The following is a 23032-nucleotide window of genomic DNA, read 5'->3' on the forward strand; positions in this document are numbered from 1 at the left end:
CATACAAAGCTTTGCTCATTCAAAGACTACAAAAGAAAAGGATTCTAGCAAGTAGTTGGGTCTTTCTAGAAATCCAAGTGAATGTAATGAATTGGGAATAATGAGCATCTATCTTATCTAGGACTTTGCTAAAAATTCATCCTCACAGCTTGCCACCTCATCCTTCAATATCAGATTTTCTTCTGTGTTTCTTGGTGGTTGTTATATGTTGTTAGATATCACTTTCAGTGGGTTTTATCAGCACAAGCCATAGGCTAAATACTTTGTGTGCAGTATTTGAAAAATTGACACCTAAATTATAAAGATGTGTACCAGACGTGGTACCAGGTTTATATGCCTTTTAAACCATTGCTACAGTACAAACAAATGGCTTCAAAATTATTGGCTTGTAGAGAGGCAAGTCAGTATGTCTACCTAGGCCACATAGTCATACTAGATAAGAGCTTACAGGAGAGCTGTAAATTGAAAATGCTGTTCACACCAAGTAGAGTCAAACATGGGTAGCAGGGGCTAGTGAATCTCTTTTAAAAATGTGTTTGCTAGAATGTGCTATTCTCTACATTGTCAAGATTCTTAAATCCAGTTGCATTTTGACAGTGGAGGAGACCTAGGGGACTAGTTTATTGCCTCTGGCTTTCATAATTGCAATGAATCATACTTACATCCCTATACTTGCAAGTGCTTTATAGATGGAGGCCACCCCACCCCAGCTACACTTTCCCCATTTTTAAAATGGATGATGTGTTTAATGGAGGTTAAAATGCCTATGCAAAAGAGAAAACTCAATCATGCAGACTCCCTAAAAGGGAGCATCAGAAGGTAGAAACAGAGGTCACTGGATTCCTAGTCCTTTATGTTGCTTGCAAGGAAGACAGTAAATTTGGACCTTAAATGTTTGAAGGTCTTTAATGTCCATCTTCATTTTTTTCCACATACAGATAAACTACTTTAAAGAAAAGCTGCTTATTTTAAAACCACTTTAAAGCCACTTCAGAGGGAGAATTCAGTTCTCTTTTACTCCTGTCAAGACTCTGTCAACTTAACATGAAGGTGTACTCATAAACAACACACCACGGGATTAACTGAATTTGTTGAGGGCTGTTGTAGAAGGAAAACAGGGTGTCTCTACTTCCTCAGGTTCTAGCCAGCAGCCAAGACAATCCACTGAATCCTGTAGGCACTGTTAAAATAATTGGCCAACAATGGCAGCAGAATATAGGTTGCCAGCTCCTAAAATTGCATTGAATTTAGTTTATTTTCTTTTTTCTAGCCACGGCAGACACTTGCCCTACCGGGCCAGTAAAGTTGACTGCCTCTGGCCTTTAGATTTCATGGAAAGTGATAAACAACTTCTTTTTGTTTCAGTCAAAGCACTAGGTAAGTTTTATTTGCTTTTGCTCACCTGTTTTTTATTTTTTTTTATAGCGTTTTGTGGTTGTATCCTTGAAATTGCAGTCATCAGAGATAGGTGCAATACTGACAATCCAAAGCAGGTTTACTACATACACAATTGCTGTGGTACATAGGCCGCCAATGGGCAAGGGTGTCATTCAAATTCACAGAATGAGAAGAATCATGAGAGATTATAAATTGAAGCAAAGTGTTATTTCACTTTTCTCAAAAAGACAGGATGTCCTTAGAGCTCTGGCTTTAAACTTTAAATAGCTAATGCTTCTATCTTCAATTATATTTAGAACAGTTTTTTTTCTCAAAGGTAAGAAACAGTTTCAGTAGTTTGCAATTGCTGGTAAGCAGACTTGGGCAGAGATAAGCAGACCTGGTCCCAGTAGTCCACTAGGTGGATCTTTTGAGATGGACACCAGTCAAAGGCATGGTAAAGAGATGAAATTGCTTAGAGGAAAAAGTGGTCATGATGAGATTTAAATGGAAGCCTGAAATAAGCCTGCATCCCATTCAAAATGCATGACACTTCAGGGATAGTCTGAGTGGAGGAAGATGTCTAGGTGCCCCTCCCTGAGCTTTTTTTCCATAAAGAGAATATAACCTCTGTGAAATCTCTGTTCAGCTTGGGGGACATCAAAGACAGGAGACAGCAGGAGGTTTTCTATTAATAATTCAGTAGATCTTATAGGAAAGGCAAGCACACAGGTAAAGCCTGCTTTCTTCAGTGCCCCTAAGCTGACATCTTCCCTGGTGTTTGCCCATCCAAATGACTTGTGTTCAAATTTCTTTCATTTTCCTTTCTCAACACTCAGTTGTCATTATCCCAGCCTATAATAATTGTTATTCTTTTTGCTGCTGCTGCTGCTATTGTTTGTAAATATAAGCATGAAGAAACTTTCTTCATATGAACTCAAATAGGATGGTTAATCAAGAAGGATGGTTCCAATGACAGGCGAACAGCAGGCAGTAAGGACAGAATATATTGAAGACATCAGAGACCTAGCAGATGTACTCCTAGAGCCTTGGAGTACACTGACTTGGAGTCAGTGAGGGTCCAGGCTCATTGCTAGAGATTATATGGTAAGTTTCTATACTGTTTTAATTAAGAAGTATCCTGGCTCCAAAATTCTTCCTCTGAGCTCTACATATTCATGGAATCAGAAGTCTCAAACCCCTACCTATCCCACCAGAATGCCTATGAATCAGAACCTCTAGGAAGTCCTTCCAGGTCACATTGAAATGTGATGAGGTCAACATCCAGGAAAAGTGTAGCTCAAGTTTGATAGGGTATATAGAAGGGGTAGGATAGGAACCACACTGGGAAGCAACATCTCAGGCTGTAGCATGAGGATAAGCCCTGAGGGAGAATCCAAAATTGGCTCTTCAAAGCACTACAGCAACTGACCAGTAAGACTGTAATGTGGGTGTCAGTGCAGTCATGTTAAAAAGGAACATTGCCAAGAGAAATCTAGGAGCCTAGGCTTCAAATGGCCTGGATGAACAAGGATGGGGTAGAGAAAAGAGGACCTAAGACACAATTAGTCTATGCACAAAAGAAAGTGAAAAGAGGCGTTGGTGGCTTCACAGACACAACTTCAGTCATTCCTTCAAAGACTAAAACAATACAAACATTGCCTCATTTCCCCCATTTCCCTGCCCTTTCAAGGTGCTAGCTACTGTTCCATATGGCCAGATATTAGGAGTATTTGGTTCATTTTCATGTAGGCAAAGAACCATTTTAGTGACTCAAGTAAGCTGTAAAGAGGGTTATTAACAGTGTGTCCAGACACTTTGACTCAAATATACATTGCAGGTCAGGGTTATCATAAACAAGTACCCCACAGATGTGTGATTTCCTCTCCTACTAATTATGATTGCTTTGCAAAGGTTTCATAGAAGATTATTATTTTGTGGAATGATTTTGCATTCTGGCTACATTTTCTTAATATATTAGCTGTAGCAGATTCTATGCCAGGTGCTTCAAGATGTTCAGAGCCTCATTCTCTAAGGTGGTCACAAAAACTCTCTTTTTTCTCTCTCACTACACAGGACATGCTTGCAGGCAAAGTAGAGTGGAATGATGTTGTGCTTACGGAACCCATTAATTAAGAGGGCCATTCGTGAAAGTTCCAGGTTCAGCTTAAGTTCCTCATTCAGCCACTGGTTTCTGTCATTGTCCTCCAATGTTTTCTTGTGTCTTGCTGCTTTTCAAGGTGTGTATCTATGTATTACATGAACATTCAAAGGGTATGAGCCAGCCAGCAAATTTGCCAGAGACCCTGTGCCATGGGCATTATATTGATGTCATAGTGTCTCTGAGATCTGAGTGCTGACTTTATCCTGATTTCACAAGCTGGCTGTGAATGGGCTGATGTAGCCCTGCGTATCTCAGAATGTACCCTTACCAAATAATTTCCACTAATTTCCTGCTTGCCTCACATTCTGTGGTCAAATTACTTAGCTAAGAGTTCTCTATTAAAGGTTGGAAAAGAACCCAAGTGAAGTGTCCACATCTGCGTGATGATGTTTAGAATCAAAATCAAAATTATAAAGATGGTGATTGGTTATTAAGCCAAATGGAGGATTCTAAAGGAAAAAAACAGAAATTCAAATTATCCTTTAGTGACATGTTATATAGGTTTATATACTTAGCTCTTCGGTGATACTATGAGATTAAAATAAGAAAAGATGGCAGTCTTTTCTACAGGCATTCATGTATAAATGCAATAAGAAGTGATCGTCTTTTAAATTTTATTTTGAGTCCAATAATATATAGCCATTAAGGTATGGCAGAAATGAGTGATGGACCCATTTTCGGGACTACATCACTACTGCTCATATGGGAGGATATAAGGCTGTGAGTTGTTAATACTAGCAGTCAGCTTTCCACTACTGGAAGCTTACTACTTCAAGCTGCTTGTTAGTGTTTTTACTAAGTTGTTGGTTTAAATATAATTTTCTATTGGTTCTAAATTATACTGATTTATATGTGTACCCAAACCACAGATGTTTTATGGTTAATAAATGTTTATTAATCCATAATAGACATTGGTCTTATGCTTAAATGTATGTAGCATCACAATTTATTTGGCCACATTTTGTTCTTTATCTTTGAATGTCAGAATGTGACCAATTTTATATAAAAATTTTATTGTTAAGTAGACTTATTCTTTATACTAATTTAATGTTGATTTTGGGGGAATATTTGCATTTGAAAACAGACTATAGTAATGAGTTCACTGAGAGCAACTATATTTAATAAAGTAAATTATTACAAAGACACATCTCTTTAAAATTTAATTTTCTACCACTGTGAAGAATTAGTTGAAATTAATAGCATGTGGCACCTTTTCACCCTGGTGATGCCACCTTTGATGTCTTGCCATTGAGTAGCAGTGCTCATGTTCCAAAACTGCTTATTAGCATTTTAGTGTTTGCAATAAAAATGTCACTAAATATATTCATTAAATTTTCTTTGTTAAATTCCTTTATCAGCTCTACTTAAAGGAGGCACAATATTTATGCATGTTTAAAAATATTATCTTAAAAATTTGGCTATCTTTTATTAAACTTTCTTGAAGAATTAAAGTTTTAAAATTTTATAACAAGAGCTAGTAAATTAGAAATATATAAAAAACACCTTGCAAAAGAATAGGTAATACTTTGATTTCAGTCTGAATGATCCCTTTCCAATTAGATATTTAAAAGCAATCCATTTGAAATCTTAGTTGTTAGACAATTTAGACAATTATAAATTATTGGAAAAGTCTATACTATACAAACATCCTTACTAAAAAAATTTCATCACTTCTCCAGGTGTGTGATGTGATCATAAGACGGCTGTTTAAAGACAACTATTTTAAGTCTAAAATTTTGTAATTAGCATCTCATTGTTATCTGTTCAGAGATACTTATATCAATGTTACTAAAGATGTTGGAAAAGAATAACCTAATTATTCTGAGAATTCATTTTCTGATTTATAAAAAGAAAGTATTGTTTTCAGATTTAGAGGATAGTGTGTGGGAGTTGGTGTTGAAAGCTGTCCTGTTTATTCTAAATTATATGCTGCTTATAAGGTAATATTATCCTTTGTGTTATTCTCATAATTTTATTTCCCTAATTATGAGACAATTGCTAGCTTCCAACATCATAGACTTTCAGAAATAGAAGACAAATTTAACATTTTAAAAAATTCAAATGAAGTTTTTACTCTATGTGATTTATAAATATTTCTTCTCAGTTATATACTTCTTATCTGAAGTGATGATGATGATTCCAGTTGTTTTTCTCTACATACATTGTCAGGTTTTAGCTATAATGCTTGTCACTGACTTCTCCATAACATTTACTCTAGTAAACCCTCAGAAGTACGAACGAGTATCTTATCTAATGTATGAGGCAACTGAGCCTTAGGAGCACTGAAAACTTATACATGAAATCAAAGTCACAGTTATTTGAGATTCAAATCACCCCTGTTGTTCATGAGTATCTATGTTACTTGCCTAACTGGTTTAAAGTTATTGTATTTTTTTTAATTTATGTATGTGTATGCCTCTATTAGTTTACATTTACCACATGTGTGCAGGTACCTGTGGGGGCCGGAAGAGGGAAACAGATGCACTGGAACTACATTTTCAGATGGTTGTGACCCTCCTGATGTGGGTGCTGGGAAGTGATCCTGGGTTCTCTCTAGGAGCAGTTAAGTACTCTTAATTGCTTACCAACTGTTTCAGGATAATGCTCAACATGCCAGGCTTTAAAATAAAATCGGTAGAACTGATTGCTTGACTATTCTCTGTATATTTCCTCTATCCATCTTCTTCAGTTGTTTTGTTTGTTTGTTTGATTTTCTGTTTTCCCAAGACAGCACACAAAATAAACAAACGGTAGCTAAACCTCACAGAAAATAACAAGACTGAAACAGAATTTAAACCCAACAGGACATCTGAGACTGAAACAAGCTCTGCTTTTGACACTATCTAAAGTAACTGTCCATGCCCATGGTTCAACGGATAACTGGTGTGCAGAGAATAAAATTCTGGACACCAGTTCCACATATTCTCCAAAGCAGTCAACATTATTGTGCATTTGGTATGTGTCAGCCACTGTGGTTGGCTGTCATTGCGGAGGTGAGTAATTGACTTCCTCTGACCTAGAGGAGAGGACCAGAGAATAAATGTGCTCCCGATTCACATTACTACAAGCCATAGCCACAGTCTGAACCTATGTTCAAAGCTGTAGAGAGCTTTCCTCTCAGAATTAAAGAGATCTATCAGGTTTGAACAGGTTAGCTCTTTATGAAGTAGTCTAAGGTTGTAGAGATTGGCGCTTTTGTTTTTAGGGGATTGAAGTCCATTATATATATACAAACTACATTGATAAAGCTTAATTGAGTCTATTTGCTTACATTGGCAAAAAAATACAAGAGTAGGAAATTATAAAAATAATATGACAGGGGCTATAGAGATGGCTTATTGGTTATAGATGACAAATATTTGATTCCTAGCACTTAAGTGGCAGCTCACAGTTCTCTGTTCCTTTGGGTTACTGTCTGCCTAGTCATTGTAATCCAAGGATAGAATTACATGTGATGATGCTAGCAGGGTAGCATAAAGTACCATGAAGTCATGTAAATTAGACTTGAGTGGAACTCCAAGCACTGCTTAATGAAGGCAACCGGTTTGGCCGTGAACATGGCAAATGAAAGAAAAATTACTCACAGATTCAAGGCAAATTTATTGCCTTTTAAATCATGCCTTTTGAATTTTAGTATCTTCTGAATACTCCATTTTAAGGTTGCATGATGCTTACAGATATTGAGCTGACGTTCCATAATAAACACGCTTACTGGCATTCTGCACACTAGAGGCTACAGGTACAAAGCAGTGTGTTTTTCCTTTACTCCACAGTTGTTTTTTGCCTCACCAAGAAGCAAAAAACCTGATGTTCTGTATGCTGTTATGAAACAAATCACTTCCTCTTTCTCTTTCAAAATAATAAAAATATTAGGACAATGAAAAACTCTCTGTGATACTGATAGTTGGGCACAGTTAGGCTGGATTTGAAAGTTAGCTACCTTTACATAAGTACCATCTACAAAGAATTTTCAATTACTCTAAAGTTTAATTTTCATCAAAAATAATGGATGTAGGTCACATTGTATTGAAGAAATCAACAAACAAAAACCACACAACATAAGGCTTAATATAATTCATTTGGTGATTTTCAGGTCAAATATTGTGCCACACTGGTCTAGGGGTTGACATTTGCAGAGTTTTATTCCTACTTATATAAGAGGAAATGGATAGTTTCAAATGAAACCTATTACTTAGGATAGTTGACTAGTTAATAGTATGGTCAAATTTCTAAAAGTAATCAGAATGATCTCAAGTCTGAGTTTTTAATTACTACTAATGTATCTTTCTCTAGAGAGAAGTTGTTTCTAGGAAGGATTATAGATTCTCCATAGCTGAAAGTAAGATAATAAAGTATGAACCTAAGTGATATTTTGCCTTTTCTTCTGAGCTATAACAGTGAATAATGATGGTCTGGTCTGAGTTTACTGCTTGAAATAAAAGGAATATATATTTCTGGTTTTCAAATGGAGAAAATTGATTTTACCTCCCAAACTATCAGAATGTTTTACTTAACAGGGACTGGTGCTTTGTGGGCTTTTCATGATCATATCATTTTATTTCCGGATAATTAAAAATAACAATTCCTATGTATGACTCTATGTTCAAAACTGGCTCAGAAATTTGAATGAAGTTTTTCAATTCATGTAAGGTGTTCGCTCAGTTCACCCTATGGTCATATCATGATTCTGTACATGATTCTGTATATTTTCAAATCAAATATATAGCCACAAAAATTTCTATAAAATCCATATTAAGGGGTAATAAAGGAATTTTTTGAGGGAAAAGAGCTGTTTTTTTATTATGCAAAGGGCATTTTCAGCTGTTTGAATAGGGCTACTTCACATGGTTCAAGCTTCCATTTATAGGAGGCCTTTTAGATTTAAGACTCCAAAAGTAGATGGAACATATCAGGGTTCTGAAATTTTACTCAGCACTAGGCAGGCTGAAAGAATTGATAAACTATGTTGAAGATTTCCAGGGTGTCTAGAATGTAAGAATAAAACAACTCCATCAAAAATTAACATGGCAATGACTAGAAAGATGGATCTTTCTAGTGTGTGTAAAAGCTTTTTCTGTCAAACCTGATGACCTGAGTTCAATTCCCAGACTCACATGTTGAAAAGAGAGATCTGACTTCAACCAGTTCTACCTTTGACCTTCATCTTACAAAGTGCAAGGCAATAGAGTTTAAAAGCAAGACTATGTCCTACTTAGGCATTATCTAAGATCTGTTTCCCTGCAGTGTCTAAAAAATCCCTGAAGGAATCTGAAGACAAATAGAGGACAGGAAAGGAAAAAGCAAATTTGAGAAGCTCAAATGCTAGAATGAGCAGCTCCCGTGAATGGTAATTTAAACATACTTATGTATGTTTAAGTTCTTGAAGGATGTAGAAACAGGGAGAATTTGGGTCATATGTCAAGTACTTGTAGTTTCTGGGAAAGATTTTGATGCTAACATAGTAACTTCCATATAATAATATTATATAATTCAGCACACAAACTTATCAGCAAATGATGATGATAATAAAAACAAAGCAAAAATGTCTGGTGATGCCAATCCATGGAGGTTAACAAACTCTAAGATTGTGTTTTATATCATTAGGAAAACATTACCCCAATGTAAGGTTTATAAATCACCTAAATTATAAGAAACACTTTTCCCAGGGAAATAGCAATGTGTCCATCTAGATACTGGAATTAATACTGACATGCACTAAAACCCTGAAAAAAATTGTATCATCAAAACTCTTTAAAGACTAATATTTTATCCTGAAGGTCAAACTTAAGGCTAGTCAGTGTACTGAAGATTCTATGTAGCCTTTCTGGAAGCTAAGTTCTAACTCCACCACGCACATCACTTGGGATTATGGACCAAACACTGAGCTTCTCTTGAGATACAGTTCTGAATTTTGAAAAATTACTGAAAATGGACCTTAAGTAGATATCTCAAAGGCACAATGGGGTAGAGTAAGAGGAGAGAGAGAAAGAGAGAAAGAGAGAGAGAGAGAGAGAGAGAGAGAGAGAGAGAGAGAGAGAGAGAGAGAGAGATTATGTTCATGTGTTCTTTACATTTCTCAGGTATGTTTATTAAATTTGATTGAATCCTTTTCTGGTTCTATTATATAAAAATATAATAGGTTACATGTGTAATTTGTAAACAAAATTTGAAATTTGCTGTCAATTTAAAATCTTAATTCCAAGGGATCCTCCACTTATTTATCTTCCACTTGCCAATATACTACTACTTTGCAACAATTATTGACACCTTATGACAAATACATCGTTTTCCCCATAGACAGATGTGACTCCTTTATTACTGTTGGCATACGGTTATTATACTGTCTTTAAAAAGGTTCCTAAATTGCAAGACCATTCTTCTCTGGATCTAACAGAGTGGAACATAACCTAGTCCTATAGAGAGTTGGTCAGATGTAAATATGTTGGGTGCACAGATTCCAGTGGGCTAGAAATTCAGATTAATTTATCTAAAATTGCATTGTATTTTTACAATGGCTCTCAAGTACTCCTAAATCCTAGAACCTTAACAAATTCTACTAAATGAATGGTTCATATTGGCTGAGAGCCTATGTAAAGTTGGTAATTCTTGTCAAAAAACCAAGATTAGCAATTTCAGTATTTTATCTAAAGTTTCAAAGTAATATAAATTGAAGGCTAACGCTGGCTTTAACAACCAGTTGAGGTTCTAGATTAGTGATTGTGGTTAATTTAAATGTTGTGATTTTATTTCCTGATTAATTTGTCCCATGCCAAATACGTCAGTGCTGAAATGGTAGAGTGTTAGAGAAAGGAACTCTGGAAGATGTTTGGAAGTCTAACTGGAATCAAGTGGGGGTTTTATGAGTAGATGTCCTATCTGGAATAGCCATCAAAATGTACAGATGACAATGTAGCAAGAAATATTTAAATAGAAGGGACAAGAATTCTCAAAGTTAATGTTCAAAACAAACTGTATATTGTGAAAAATAGATAAATCTGTATTGTTTACATACTAGTTTTGTGTGTCTATTTGTATTTCTCAAATACAGAATCCTGTGCTTTGTGTAGTGATTTGGATATAGAATCATTTTCTGAAAATATTTCAGTGGGGGGAAAAGGAAGGAACATTAGACTGCCACATTAACCTCTTAGAAAACAAGGACTAGGAACTGAAAACAGAGGTAAATAGTAGGAGGATACGAACGCTCTGCAAACTTCTTCCCCTCTGGCATGTTTTTGTATGACAAATTTCCCCTTCTCCACGTACATTGCAGCATACTCATGTTATATTCTGATGAATTTACTCAGATAAACACCATAGGTTTTCTTTTAAAATAAGCCTTTACTGAATATATCAACAAGGTACTGTATAGTGTAGAGTGAAGTTTGTAGTTAACAAAGTGTGCAACATGGTAGGTCTCCGAGGATGCATGACACAGAATCTTCCAGCCCCTTGCAGTCCCTTGTCAGAGAAACACACTAAACACAAACCAGAATTAAATCAACATAGGAATCAAACAGTAACAGATCATCAAAGTTACCGGTTCAGAAATATCATCCTAGGAGGGTATACAGTGGTGGTGCCTCATTTTGCCATTACTGGTTACAAATCTCACACACCACAGGCACCTATACAAACACTCCAATGTATGTGTATGCATGGATTTGCATGTCTTATATTAATTTTAAAATACCTGTTGCTATGGCCTTGGTTTGTGCTCTTCTGGTGGATGTGCAGCAAGAAAACCAAATACTATAACAAAACAGCCTGGTTTGCTAAAACATTATTTTACTGTGTACAAACCATTTCTCCCACCATCAGTGAAAAGCATCCCTGTTGCCAACAATTCCTTCAATCCTGCTGATGAAACTGGAAAGGGGTGTAGATACAGATCCCTTTCGTTTCTTACTTTAACTTTTAAAACAGCGAAGTTTGACAAGATTGAAAATTGAGAGTTGTCTTGTCTAAATATTATTTTTGTGTTGGGCACTCTTCTGTTTGGTTTCCCATTCAGTTGGGAAAAACAAGTTATGAGCTGATATGTTATACTCAAGTTCTAAAGAATCATCTAATATCCTCTTGATAGGTTAGAGATAAATGCTATAAACAAAGACATCAATGGAAATTAACCACTTCACTGTTCAAAGCTGCAGGGGATGCAGCAGCTGAAGAATGCTGATTCAGTGGGGCACCTGCCTCTGAATAAGACAATGGTGCCTTGTGTTTGGAATAGATGCTCCCCTCACATGAAGAGCTAAGTTTTCTCTAGGGGAGAAGGAAATTCTGGCTATGTGCCATGCCTAAGACCATTATGACCTCCATTGTTAAAAAAAAAAAACAAAGGTGTAATATTAGCTATGCCATTAATACACTTTTATCAAAAAGTTGATATTACAGATTTTTGTTTATACTCTTGAGAGAAAATGTCTATTATTGTATCAACAAACATCTGGAAAATTACAAATAGCGTTTTTTCTCACAAGGGAAGATTTTTCCACTTGTATCATAATTAAGAAGGGAACATTCTTATCACATCTGTCTGTGATTGACCCATGTGTTATACTATCTGTCCAATGCATATGGCAGTGTTTAAGTGAAACCAAGGACCTCCCCAGGGTCAAATGCATCTCTACAAGCAAAAAGGTATTGGTGACCCCCTTCTTTTTAACTACCAATAGCATCTATCTGATAATGTTTTGCTTTGCCTTTTGCAATGTCCTCTGTACAAGTAAATTTACTGTGCACACAAGAGGTAGGCAATACATGGATGCAGCTAAAGTTTGACTCTTGACTAATTACTTCCAAATAAATAATGGTGAGGCTGAGAGAGGACCAAAATCAGAGGAGATGTAACTGGGGAATGCAGTCTCCTGATTAAAGATGACAGCCAAAATGTCATCCAGTAAGTACTGCTGGCCATTAGTTTTTCAAATTTTCATATGCTATTATAGATTCCATTAGGTGATTTCTAACTGTTGTAAGTGAGTCCCTCAGGCACAGTACTATGGATAGGTGTCTGATTTTCATGGTAGATGTCGTTCCCATGTTGTTCATAAGATCAAAATAAAGACTCTCTTTTCAAACATCTCTTGTACCAGAGCAATTTTGAGAGCACCCTATCATTTCACATGACTGGCCCTCCAAGGTACCACTTTGCCTTCCAGTAGTGTTCTGGATGACATTTGATATTGTGAGAATCTTTCCACTCTTGTTCCTCTTGGGACAAAGAAAAGACATTTCCACATTCCTAAATCCCACAGGGAGTTAAATGTACAATACCAAGAGACATGGATGATTTTCTTGTTATATAACAAAATAAAAATCCTTAAAATAAAGTACCATTATATTTTTCAGCATACAAATTTACCTACAAAGTGAGAGGCAAGAGGACATTGAAAGGAAAACATCCAACTCACACACTGTGCTCTGTGTTACTGTCCTGGTTTTAGATGATGTAACGCTACACCGATCACAGTTCCAGATGGTCTTATCCCTTTACTGCATGAACCTACTTTACAGAAACCAACAGCACAAACCCTTGAGCTAATAGACTAAAGTGGAAACCAGAGTAATTTTAGAATTAATTAAATTAATTCATAACTATGTTCAGCTCTACTGACTGCACAGTTTTAATGCTTGTGTCTACAACATTATCACTGCAGTTATATTTTTCTGCCTATTCTGAAGGATGAAGGAGATTAAAACATATAAGTTGGGGTATATCATTAAAGAAAATAAAGCTCTCACTATAAAGAAAAGCTTGCATAGCTTTGTATACCTAAAGTTTACAAGACACATCACAGTTTTATTTTGCTGAGAGAGAGAGAGAGAGAGAGAGAGAGAGAGAGAGAGAGAGAGCAAGAAAAGTATGACATTGATTTCATGAGTCCCTAAAGCAGAGGATGATTGTAAAGGTACAGAGAATGAAATGCCTAAAAGTTGTTTTGAAAAAAAATCCCCAAGGGTGAATCACTTTAGACAGTACATGTGGTCTATAGCCCTTCTATACCTGTGTGATGGCAAGAATTGGGATAAATTATCCATGTTTCCTGAAAATGGACTTGCTTTAAAAATATCTAGCATCAACCATGATTACACCTCTCCTACTATGCCCTCTGCCTTTGGCCCTTCTCTGCCATGATTTGGGGAAACTTTCATTCTCTGACTTGCTCATTTTCACGGGTAGTCTTTTACCACAAGGTTAATTATCATTCTGTAATTACCAAATTAGAGGAGAATCCACAATCTAAAAGAAACAAATAGAATTTCTCTGTGGAACAGGAGCAAAGTTAATTCAAAATGAAAACATAGTATTGCTTTTAACAATACGCATTGTTTTGGCCAGCTTGGGTGCCATCACAGAATCATTGGTAAGAAATGGTAATATGGACTTTAATATGCAAAAATACATCAGGAATATTTTGTGCAACCATAAATTGCATCCCTATTTTTTAAATACCCAGTGGGGGGCAGGGGCAAAGGTGGCATATACAACTTAATTACAAAAAAATATATGCAAGGTGATAGGAAGACAAGAATTTGAGGGAGAATATAGGTATTAATTCAAGCTATTTCAACATGATACTAACAAAGTCCATTGACACAGTGAAAGAGAACCACCAATATTTTCGTCTAAATGTCATTAGTACATTTTACATCAACGCATTATCTTAATAAATTCCAAACACTGCTCCTTTTGTTGGTCTAAATATCATGTTGACATAGCCTCAGTGAATATACCCAAATAATTTTCATTATCAAAAATAATTGCATTCAATATAATTCTTCCCATTATTTTTATTAGCCTCTTCTAAAAAATTATTCTAGAATATAACTCTGTTAGATTGGATTCAACCTGACATGTGATTTGAACAGTGACAGTTTTAAGGGGAATTTTCTTGCTAAAACTGATCATAACTGGTCCCTGAAGACAACAAGAATGAGACTCAGGTTTCAAATCTATTATTATATAAGGCCAGGGAAGCCTGAAGAATGATTCAAGTTCACAGTCAGAAAGCCAACCATGGGACTTTAAGGACATTTCACATCTCTCCGTTTCCTTGATTTGGTCAAGTAGGCCTAAATTATCTCATGGGAACTGGCTTCCTCATGATCTTCTATTTCCTGCATTCAGTCAAAGTGGAGTAACTACCTCAATTATTATTATGTAGATTTTTTTTCTAAAAGTGTTTCTTCCAGGAGGTATAGAAAGCATGGAAGTAACTAGGCCATTCTTTCTTTACTCAAACTATCCCTCTTTCTCTGGTGAGCCCATCTGACATTATCCTTTCATATGACTATCATCTCTGGAAAAGAAATTTATTCTGACAGCCTCAACAGCGAAGTGGTTAATATGCATCTTAAGGATGATTCACTCATTCTTCTGCCTTGGCATTGGGCTTTCATTGTACAACCCCGTACAGTACTTCAGCAACGTTTTTTTGTTTTTTTTTAATTTTAAAAAGCAAAGAGTTACAAAACTGTTTGTAATTAACTTGAAATAGAAAAGATAGCACTTTTTTTTTAAATCCCATTATATAGTACACCGTATAAATTACAGAGTATTCAAATGCACAAATGCATCTGGGTAACATTTATCAAATGTAATTTGCGTGTCTTTATGTGCACACGTATGTGTGTTCTTGAGAGTCTGGTTGTCCACCTTTCAAATGCTGGACCTCTAGGTTGTTACGTATGGCAATGCTCCAGATCCGGCACACTGCTGTTGCAGTATCTCATGTTGTTGGGGATGTGGCAGTCTGTGTAATTAATGCCCCCATTTGGGGTATAAATGGGCTGCAGTCTGAAATCTCCTTTAAGGAGCTGATCGTTATTTAAGGAGACAATCTGAAAACTTGTTTCTGTCATCTCCAAGATGGAGTTGTCTTTTTTGGTACCTGCTTCACAATAGTCGTCTTTCCGTCGGCCCCGGTTGTATTTCCACTTCTGGGATGTGTAGCGTCCCTTTTTGTGCATGTGCCAGCAAAAGACGCTGAGCAGGACCACGAGCACAAAAATCACTGCACCCCCAATCAAGCCCGCGAGCAGAAAAGGGGAGCCCATGCTGTGGGAAGTCGTCTGCTCATGGCTAGAAGCAGTGTTGCTGCCATTGTTCAAATAAGAGGCATGGGTCGTAGCCTCGGAACAGATGGTATCTTCCACAGTACGGTAGTTGAACGCATCCAGTGGCACTAAACAAATCCTATATGTGGATCTCGGCTCTAAATTAACCAAGCTCAGATGCTGCTTCTCACCACTGACAATGCGTTCCTGAACAATGCCCCCTACGAGACTGTGGCCCATTTTCACCCATGTCAGTTTGTATGCCATCACGGTAAAGAGAGACAGCCAGCTGACTTGAATCGAAGTATCATTGACAAAGTGGATGGAAAGTTGGATCCTTTCAGAAATAGGTGGGGTCACTCTTTCTCTGCCATCCCAGTCAGGGATGGTGGGAAGTTTCGATGGGGTAGGAGCTGGAGGTACAGAGCCTCTGCTGGGGCTTGGAACAGAGAGAGTAGGTGACTGAGTGGTTGGAGATACTGTACTTGGAGCTGGAGTAAAGACAGGTAGACCAGGAGTTGTGGTGGGACAAGACAAAAGATTCATATTTAACTCCCTGACAGCCATCCCTCGTACTTGCTCAGGACCTTGGCACATGAAGCCACGCACATTGAGGGAAGAAGGGATATATTTGAGCCATTCTGTGACCCATTTAATGCTGCAGTCACAAAACCAAGGGTTATTCCGAGCAGTGAGTTGTTTCAGGTTGGAGAGATGATCGAAGACCCCTTGAGTTAACATTCGTAGCTGGTTGTTGGATATATCCAGCCTTTCCAGCTTACGGAGGTTTGCGAAGGCTGTCAATGGGATATGGTTTATCTGGTTATCCTGCAGGTAGAGCCTGATCAGATGTGTACCTGGGAGGTCAGGAGGTGGGTGGGAGAGCGAGTTCCGGACTATGGAAAATTCCTTGAGCTTGGTGAGATGGCTGAAGGTACCCTCAGCAATGCCCTTGTTGGTCAGGAGATTCCCATCCACGATCAGACGCTCCAAGCTCGTGAGGTTCTGAAAGGCCATGTCTGATATGACTGCAATTCGGTTTTCATCCACTCTTAGCTCTTGCAAGTCTACAGGAAGCCCAACAGGCACACTACTTAGGTGATTCTTTGATAAAAACAACAATTTGAGGCTAATCGCTTCCCGGAATGCTCCATCTTCTACTCCCACTGTAGATATAGAGTTGTCGTCGAGGTGTAGTTCTTCCAGCTTGAGGAGCTGGGCAAGAGCAGCCCGCGAGATGGTCTGAATGTTGTTTTCCTGCAGATGGAGAACTCTGACATTCTTGGGAAGGTTCATGGGGAATTCATCCAGTTGGTTGCCGTAAAGGTAGACCGTGTGCACTGATTGTACATTGTGCAGCTCTGCAGGAAATCCAGCATTATTAATTTGGTTGTTGTGGAGGTAGAGTACGGTTACGCCCTCCGGGATCCCAAGAGGCACTGAGGTCAAGCTTCTCTCATTACAGTAGACAAAGTTCCTGTCACAGCGGCATACACTAGGGCAGGCCAGGAGTTTTGACACTTGTAAGTAGAGTCCCAAGAAAATGATGAGCCAAATTTTTAGGACAAAAGCCCCATGGCTGGGACACTTTGTAGTCTGTAGGCCCATTTCTGAAGGACAGAAATAAAATACCATGTGATGTGGGAAAAACCAAAAACAAAAGCACAACAAACAATAAGAAAAGCCAGAAAGCTAAATCAAAATGAGCTGACCAGGTTCTGTCAAAGTCTTGAACTTCTGTTAAAGAAAATGATCCGAGGGAAGATGGTAAAACAATCTTTCTGATGCGTTCAGTCTGATCTGCCTAGGTTGCCCTCATGCAATGGTCCTCCATGTGTGAAACAACTCAACAGGAAGAATTTTCGACACAAGCAAAGGGTGATGCCAAGTACTGTCAAGAGAAGTCCAGCCAGGCAGGCAAATCTTGCTTCTTCTATAATAAGTCAGGCCAGCGTAGAACAGCCTAGGAATTGCTTGGTTAAGTCGAGGCTGTAATCTGTCATAGAAAAGAAAAGAAAAGAGTCAGTTAAGTATAGTAATGGAAGAAGTGTTTGCTACTTCTGAATCCTGGAGCAAAACTCTTGACTGGGGCTAGGTAAGGGGAGCCAGGTTGGCATGAGGTAGCATTTTAAGTGACAACAGTTTCGTGTGAAAGATATTTAAGAAATGAATACATTCTTGTACAAAATCTTCCAAAGGAGATGGTACTATTACTGTTTGTTAACAAAATTCCCAGGGAGATTTTATACCTCAATTAATGTTTTCAGATATCTATCTGCATATACAGATAAGCAACTGCAAGTGACACACAGTTAGATATGTGGTGTCTGTCAAGGAAGATTCATAGAAAGCCCTATTGTTTTAGATAGCAATCTGGAAATGACAGGAAGCCCTGCAGAATTATCAGTCGTACAAATGCATCCTTCTTAAGAATTTCTTCCATAGTCACCATGCAATATTTTAGGTACGGTAAGAGAACTGAAAAATCTGTTAGTTACTATCTCCTGCAAAGTATATTTTCAAGTTCCAGTACAAAATAATGTTTGTGCTTAATGGGGAATTCCAGAGGATACACAAAAGATCATGAGGAGGAGGTAAAAAGGGATAAGGGATTCCTGAGATAAATACTTGCTTCCACTTTTTCCTATGAACTCTCTCTCTCTCACACACACACACACACACACACACACACACACATGCGCGCATGCGCGCACACACACAAACACACACAAGCACATACCCCAAAGTCGAATAATTATCCCCTTTTGCGATACTTAGCAATAATGACTACAGACAACCAGTATCACTAAAAATATTACACATATCATACCCAGAAAAAACATAACTTGAGAAGGAAGGCAAAGAAATCTCTTTTCTGTTTGCTCCACCCCATTTTCTCCTCTGGTAGAATAGCTTAAACTTGTTGCCCAGGAGACTGACCAAACATCAGTTCCAGGAAAATTTCTACTTAGATATTCCCTCCCTTGGGATCTCTAGGTATAAAAGAGACAGGGCATTGTGATTGCCCTATGTGTTTCCAAGCTCAAAAGTGAGAATGAATTGTTTCAATGTGACCACCTTCCAGTGGGAGAGCACTTTCTTGCCTTTACAGAAGACTTTTACCAAGTTTTGAAAGGAGGGAAGCTGCAATTAAGGCGGTCAGTGTAATCCATGGATAGGATCCATGCCTTCTTTGCTCCACAACGTGTTCCATCTGTTTTTAGCTAGAGAGGGAAAGGAGCTAATTGAAAGGTGCCAGATTTGATTTTCCTGCAAAGTAAGTTAACATGACGGGACATGGCTGGCTGCAAGGCCCTCAATTCTCACCAACAGGGAGATTGGAACAACTTGTTTCCACAGCAAAGAGGCTCTGCTTGAAACTATTTCCTTAGCTATCTTTAGATTTAAAATTTACACTTTGAAAATAAAAAGGGGCACTGTTGGTGTTACCTAAGTGTCAAAGTTAGAATATACTTATTCTGTAATTTAAAGGTAGAAACTAAATAAAAACAAAACAAGCAAACAAATTAAAAAAAAATCAAAAAAGCCTCGGAACACAAACTTATTATAACTTCATAATATATAATTATTATTAGAACCTAAAACTTCTTATAACCCTTGAAGCAAAAAGGACGTTCTCAGAAGTGGTACGATCTTTTTTCAAAAAAAAAAAAAAATCTTAACTAAACAGCACACAGTTGAGGCGGTTGTAGAGATGGCTAGAATGGTAAAGTCCTCAAACCACACGCATGAGAACTTGAGTTTGGGTCTCCAGAATCTATGTAAGATGCTGGTACGTCATTAAACAGCTATAATCCTAACACTGCTGCTGCAGACTGGAGGACCCTGGAGCTTGCTGTCCAGTCCCTGGCAATACATCACTGAACAAACACAGTGAGAACACTTGTCTCAGAAGAACAGGGCATCAACTTTTGGCTTCTACACTTGTACATATATGAATACAAAAATATATGTACATGCAGACAAACATAAAGATACACGTAAAAATATAACTACATACACATAAAAACTATAACTCTTCAGAAGTGTTGTTACTGAACTCGAAACATTCCTTTCAGAAAAAAAAACTCTATTATCTGCTTATAGATTACACAAATGGAACACACTTGCATTATATAGAGAGCCATGCTTAGCTTAGCTTAACCTGAAAACAGTCTTAATATTTTCTTATCACCTTTTTACTCTAGTGTAGTGGTTCAGTAGCATGAGCTGACACTGGTTGTTGGTAAGATAAAAAGAATCTCAGGGAACAAAATGTTGATGTGAGCTAAAGCTTTGTGCATGTGCATTGAAGCTCGAAAAACAGCTCCCTAAACACGAAGATGCCTTAATTATTTTATTATGTTAAATATAAGAAAAATGTGAAAGCGAGCCATATATCTCTTCTGAGAAGAAAGACAGAAAACATATACTCTTGACTCCAGAATATAACCCCAGGTCAAATTTTACATGTAAATGGTATCTTCTAGGCAGGAGAGTCCAGTGGATACATTGCTGTTCTGTTTTTAATAGAAATTTTTTACCTCAGTGACTGGCACAAAGTCCAGTAGGAATTTATAGACTTATTTGCTTTCAGAGGATCACAGCTGCAAAAAGTAAAAACATTATTTGTTATGTAAATTTAGAAAAATATTAACCTCTAAGTTATTATTAGTATATGTGTGTGATGGCATATGTGCATATATTTAGATTTGCATGCATATTCTCAGCATGTACTCAGATTTAGTTGACAAGTATATGTTCATGTAAAGGCTTTTTAAATTCACTTGAACCTAGAGCTTGCCAGCTGGCTTTGAGGATCTCTTGGTCCTGCCTCCTCTGTTTTTGGATTATAGGTGCGCTGCCACAGTAATCTGACAGTCGTATTGATGTTGTGGATTCAAAATCATGCTGTCCCACGTAAGTGACCAGTCTACCTACTGAGCTATCTTCCCAACCCAAATGTAAATGTCCTTCTCTTATCCAACCAATCTTTTTCAAATAGAATGAGAACCCAGCTGTGTACAGGTGTGTTTACACTTCCCTTAGAGCTGATAACAAGAGATCCTAATGAAGCTTCAGGTCACTTAAGACTTGAGACTGCTATCCTACTGTGTATTCAGCCTGCTTGTTTAATTTACCTTCAACAACAAAAACAACAACAAGCCAATATCCAACCAGCCATACTTGTCTTGAATTTTCCATATGATCAGCTTTTATAATCTAAGCTAATACACAGTTTTACTCTTAACTCATGTATTCTTGCAAGCTCCCAATGTAGATCAATGCATATATATCATTTGCTGAAAGCAAAAAATTCAGAGGATGAAGTCAATATTCTAAAAAAAAAAATTCTACCATAAATGTTAAATACAACATTTATGGATATTGTTTGATAAACAATGACATTTATGGCACTGTTGACCAAGTCATCTGAGATCATTTGATGCCAGTGACTTAATCTCTTGTAAAACTCTGTTAAAGATATTTATTAATGTATCTCATTCTTCCCAAGTGTGATGATTTCTGTTCTGCTCAAAATCAACAAAGCAAAGCCTTTTGTTTGGAACAGACACACATAGACACAAGGTCATACAACAGATATACACACAGACAGATACAGACAGACAAAGGAAACAGATGCACAAGACAGCCTTCAGGCAGGCACAGATTCAGATTCATACAACAGATGGACAGACAGACAGAAGACACAGGCATGGAACATGATGTAAAAACTTCAAATATGGATTCATTCTTGGCTAAGTAACTCCAAGACGAAGTGCTTTTATTTACTTGGTTAATGTTAGGAGACGCATTATTGGTTACTCGGAGTTAATTACTAAGTGTGCTCAATTCACATAAAAGGGACCATTCTAATTTTGACCTAGTATACTTTCAGTTTAGTGATGAGAAGGAAAGTGTAAGCAGGGAATTAGCAAACTATGTCAAGAGCTGTGAGGTTATAATACCCAGAGATTTGGCACTGTGCAATGGTCTCTAACCTAATCCATGGCATATCTGAAAAAAAAAAAAAAAAAAAACAACAAAAACTGAATAACCAACAGCACGTGGGGAGGTAGAACTGGATCTGAAGGGCAGAAGGTTCATGCCAAGAGTTCATCTAAAATGTCTGTGCTATTAAGAGTGCAGACTGCCTGCGGCTTGAACCGAGGCCTAAAACCCAGCTTAACCCAGAGAATGACTGAAGTCTCTACATCAGAACACTTTCTCCAACTCTTCATTGTCCTTTTAGAATGTAATTAAGATTTCAAAATTTATTCTATAGTCCATTTACAAGTGTTTAAAAGTCAGTGATAAAAAATGCTTTATAAAATTAACTCAAAATATGGAGAGCAAACTTTTCTTTTCCCTTATTCATATGAATACTGTTGGGAATATGACCCTTCCCCAGCCCAGGAAACCAGATTACAAAAAATGGTTTAAGGGTACAAAGAGAAAGTTGCCTGGACAGCCAGTAGCAGCACAACAGCAAAAGGCAGAATGTACAACTGTTGATTGGAGGCGAGGAGAACATGGCCTAGCCAATCTCTTAAAGAAGACAGTGAAAACAAGCAGTTATTCCAGGCTACCGTAAGTTAATTTAACTCTTCGTAGGAACTGAGATTCAAAGCATATAAATCATGCTAAAAGCTTTCTACACATTTCTGCCAGAATGCTGCCTAAGAAGTGGGCTTTTTTAATTAATTCCAGAAGGCTGGATTCCAGGAGCACTTAATAAACTCAGACTATAAAAATCATAGAAGAGAAAATAAAAATCATCAATAAGCACTGCCGATTGCATCACATAATGATACCAGGACAAACTAATAAAACCTTAATGGTTCCAGAGCTAGTTATCTTGGCTCAACTGTGATAGGACAGCACTGGGTAGAATGTGGCACAACAGAGAATGTAGGTCGGGGGATGTAGATCAGTTGCTAAGTGCTTGCCTAGCATGTACAATGTTCTAAGTTCAATACCCATCCCCACATTAACTGGCATGCTGAGGCAAACCTATAAGTCTACCAACCAGATCAGAAGCTCAAGTTCCCCTTGGATATACAGTGAAATCCAGGCCAGTCTAGCTTATGTGAAATGTTTGTCAGGAGCAAGGGATTATCTCAATAGGGGCTGTCTTAGAAAAGCTTTCCAGGTTCATGTTCTGCAACGATTTGAACTTAAAATCAGACCCTTGCAGGTGTAACATCCACACAGCCAGCCAGCCTTTGAATGATTTCTTTGCAATATGGAATCAACAAAGCAATTTAGGTATTGTGCACACAACTCTTCATCCCCCCCTTTTTTTGTTTGTTTTGATATTTTATTTACATTTCAAATGTTCTCCCCTTTCCAGGTCTCCCCTCCAGAAACTCCCTATGCCATCCCCACTCCTGCCTTCCCACATCTGGACATTCCCCTACACTGGAA

At 37.5% G+C, this 23032-nt stretch overlaps 1 protein-coding gene across 3 annotated transcripts in view; it reads right to left on the reverse strand.

The window, feature by feature from the left end:
- Positions 1-10593: 10593 nt before the first annotated feature.
- Flrt2 (fibronectin leucine rich transmembrane protein 2) overlaps positions 10594-23032 on the reverse strand; it is a 94635-nt gene continuing 82196 nt past the window's right edge. For 2 of the 3 annotated variants that reach the window (XM_052185293.1, XM_052185294.1), the window contains exon 2: positions 10594-17600. In XM_052185293.1, coding sequence (XP_052041253.1) covers positions 15230-17239 — 2010 coding nt within the window. In that variant the 5' untranslated portion in view covers positions 17240-17600 and the 3' untranslated portion in view covers positions 10594-15229. The remainder of the gene's footprint in view (positions 17601-23032) is intronic. The other variant, XM_052185295.1, reaches the window with a different exon arrangement.

Source organism: Apodemus sylvaticus, chromosome 6 (genome assembly GCF_947179515.1).
Source record: "Apodemus sylvaticus chromosome 6, mApoSyl1.1, whole genome shotgun sequence".
In the NCBI taxonomy this organism is placed as follows: Eukaryota; Metazoa; Chordata; class Mammalia; order Rodentia; family Muridae; genus Apodemus; species Apodemus sylvaticus.